This window comes from Cystoisospora suis, assembly GCF_002600585.1.
Source record: "Cystoisospora suis strain Wien I chromosome Unknown contig_9832, whole genome shotgun sequence".
In the NCBI taxonomy this organism is placed as follows: Eukaryota; Apicomplexa; class Conoidasida; order Eucoccidiorida; family Sarcocystidae; genus Cystoisospora; species Cystoisospora suis.
This window is the reverse complement of record NW_027162606.1, coordinates 1-2,167: the sequence shown is the minus strand read 5'-3', so window position 1 is coordinate 2,167 and position 2,167 is coordinate 1. Positions and strand designations below refer to the sequence as shown.

The 2,167-nt window shown below is 54.7% G+C and overlaps 1 protein-coding gene across 1 annotated transcript; it reads right to left on the bottom strand.

Annotated features, from left to right (window-relative positions):
- Positions 1-94: 94 nt before the first annotated feature.
- CSUI_011131 (uncharacterized protein) lies at positions 95-2,088 on the bottom strand (the record flags this gene model as incomplete). The annotated part of the gene is made up of 4 exons (XM_068071232.1): positions 95-176; positions 716-1,156; positions 1,484-1,597; positions 1,992-2,088. Coding segments are annotated over 4 exons (732 nt in total), but the record flags the coding sequence as incomplete, so codon positions are not given.
- Between the last annotated feature and the right edge of the window lie 79 nt (positions 2,089-2,167).

Below are 2,167 nucleotides of genomic sequence, written 5' to 3'. Positions count from 1 at the left end.
GCCTCCGCCCTGCCGACAGATGATTTGTGATACGAATCAATAAAATTTCGTCTTCCACTGTTTCGACAGCAGCTGCGTAGCAGTGGTGAAAGACTCACCTAACTTCAGGTCTCCCTGAGCAACCCAGAGTTGCAGGATCTGTAGGGGAGCCCAGGTGTTAAGGGCTGCTGCGAATGCTGAAGTGGACATTGAATGCCAATACACACCCGACAGATGAAAGCAAAACACACAATCCACGCGTCGTGGGAGGAAGGCGTTCCTTCTACTTACCAACACATCACTGCCAGAAATATCACTATATGATTCAGCATGTTCGTCACTTCGATGAGTGGCAGTTGCTAGGAAAAGAAGCGTGTCCACACACGCACTCGTACTGCCGCAACATTACCTCTCAACTCTTTCACCCACACTTGCGTTCTCCCCCTCTCCGAGAGACCGCGTGGTGCAGCTCTCATGGACTGCCGGCTTCTCTTCAGAACGTGCATTTCCCGATTGTGACTGCTTTGAAGCCTCCTGAGAGGTTCGTGAATCTACAGTGCAAAGCAGCATCGCGCACTTGACCAATTGTCACAGCTGTCCACAACTACGCGAAGTCGGGCCACCCAACTCTGCCTCTCTACCAGACGTCAGGACACTGGTGCTCATCATATGTTTCCCGCTGCCAAGAGTCCCCACCCGATGCTAACCTAGTGTGCCTCATCTGTTTGCCACTCACCTTCTCCTTCAGCAACAAATGCCTCTTGTGCCTTCGGGTCTACTCCTCGCCGTACTCTGGGGACCAAATCGACGAACAGTTTCGCTCGAGAAGCCCGCGTCTGCGACCCAACGGTGGCGACAACGCCTCGGAGTAAAGCACTCAGTGTGGGGCTTGTCACTCCAAGAGCTCTCCAACAATCACGGAGCTGGCCTGCCAGTGCGGCGGTTGCCGAGTGAGCCAGCGCGGGGCCCATAGCTATGCCTCTGCATCCGGGACGATCCGGGAAAACCCTTGACGCTCTCATCAGAGTGACTTGACTTCGGAAAGCTGCCGTCAATAGATCATTGAGTCGGTCGGTCGTCGGATCTGCCTCGAAGGCTGTCCTGGTTGCAGCCAAGGAGTGAAGTCTTTCCATCTCTTCGGCTTCTAGATCGTGGATCCACAGGTCTGATTCCTCAACTGTCAGTCACACGCGGAAACCCCGAGAAGCGCCAAAAGTATAACCCATCCTCGGTCTAACTGCACTCGGAGTCAACGAACACAAATCGATGTCAAAAGCGTTCATCCGAAGTAAAAAAAAACAAAACTGGCTTGCCATCGCATGCTGTTTTCAACAGCGAAGACAAATAGCGCCGGCCGGAGAGACTACAGGTCAGCCTACGCACTCGCAGTTCCCCAGGCTCGTTATTCCCATGTGATACTGTACTGGTACGGGACCGGCGTAGGCCTCCGTTATCTCGACTGTCGCCGGTATCCCCTACGCGGCCGAAGGGTGAATCTGCTTACGGGTGGCCACGCGAGACTGGGAAACATCATTGCGAAGAAGGAGACGAGCGATGTCGTTTGCAATTGATATCTGTTCGTACTCGTCGCCGTTCTGGATGGGGGGGCCCGCTGCTGCTGCGAGCAGGGATCCAGAGAGAAAAAGAGATGCCGATGTCCACGCCGCGGACCAACGGGACTGAGAGCGAGGACAAGGCAATACTGGTCCAGGGTAACGACGGAAGATCCACAGAGATTGATACTTCGTAGCAGTACTCGAAACGTCTGCTGGGCACAGCGCTACGCACACATCAGACCACCTAGTATACCCAAGACGCCGCTAGCTGCCTGCCGTGTGCACTTTTCCTCCGCTGTGTTCGCCTGAGAGAGTTTTTTCTTTCTACTTCGAACCACCTTCGCACTACCAGAGTCTGTCCTAGTCAGGAGCGACCTCGCCTTCGAAGACGGGCCACGAGCTCATATGAGGAAAAGGATACGCCCGGTGGAGAAGCAGTCCTGGTCGCGGCCTTACCTGTCTCCCGCGGCGGCTCTGTCTGTGCGGTACCTGCTGGACAGAACCAGAGCGTGACAGGCAGCCGAGACGAGCATCGCGCAGACGCGTCTTCGTGGAGCATGACAAAGGACAAACTGTGCCTGCGAAACGCCTGTTTCTTTGCAAGCACACTTGTGGGTAACCAAATAAAGTAT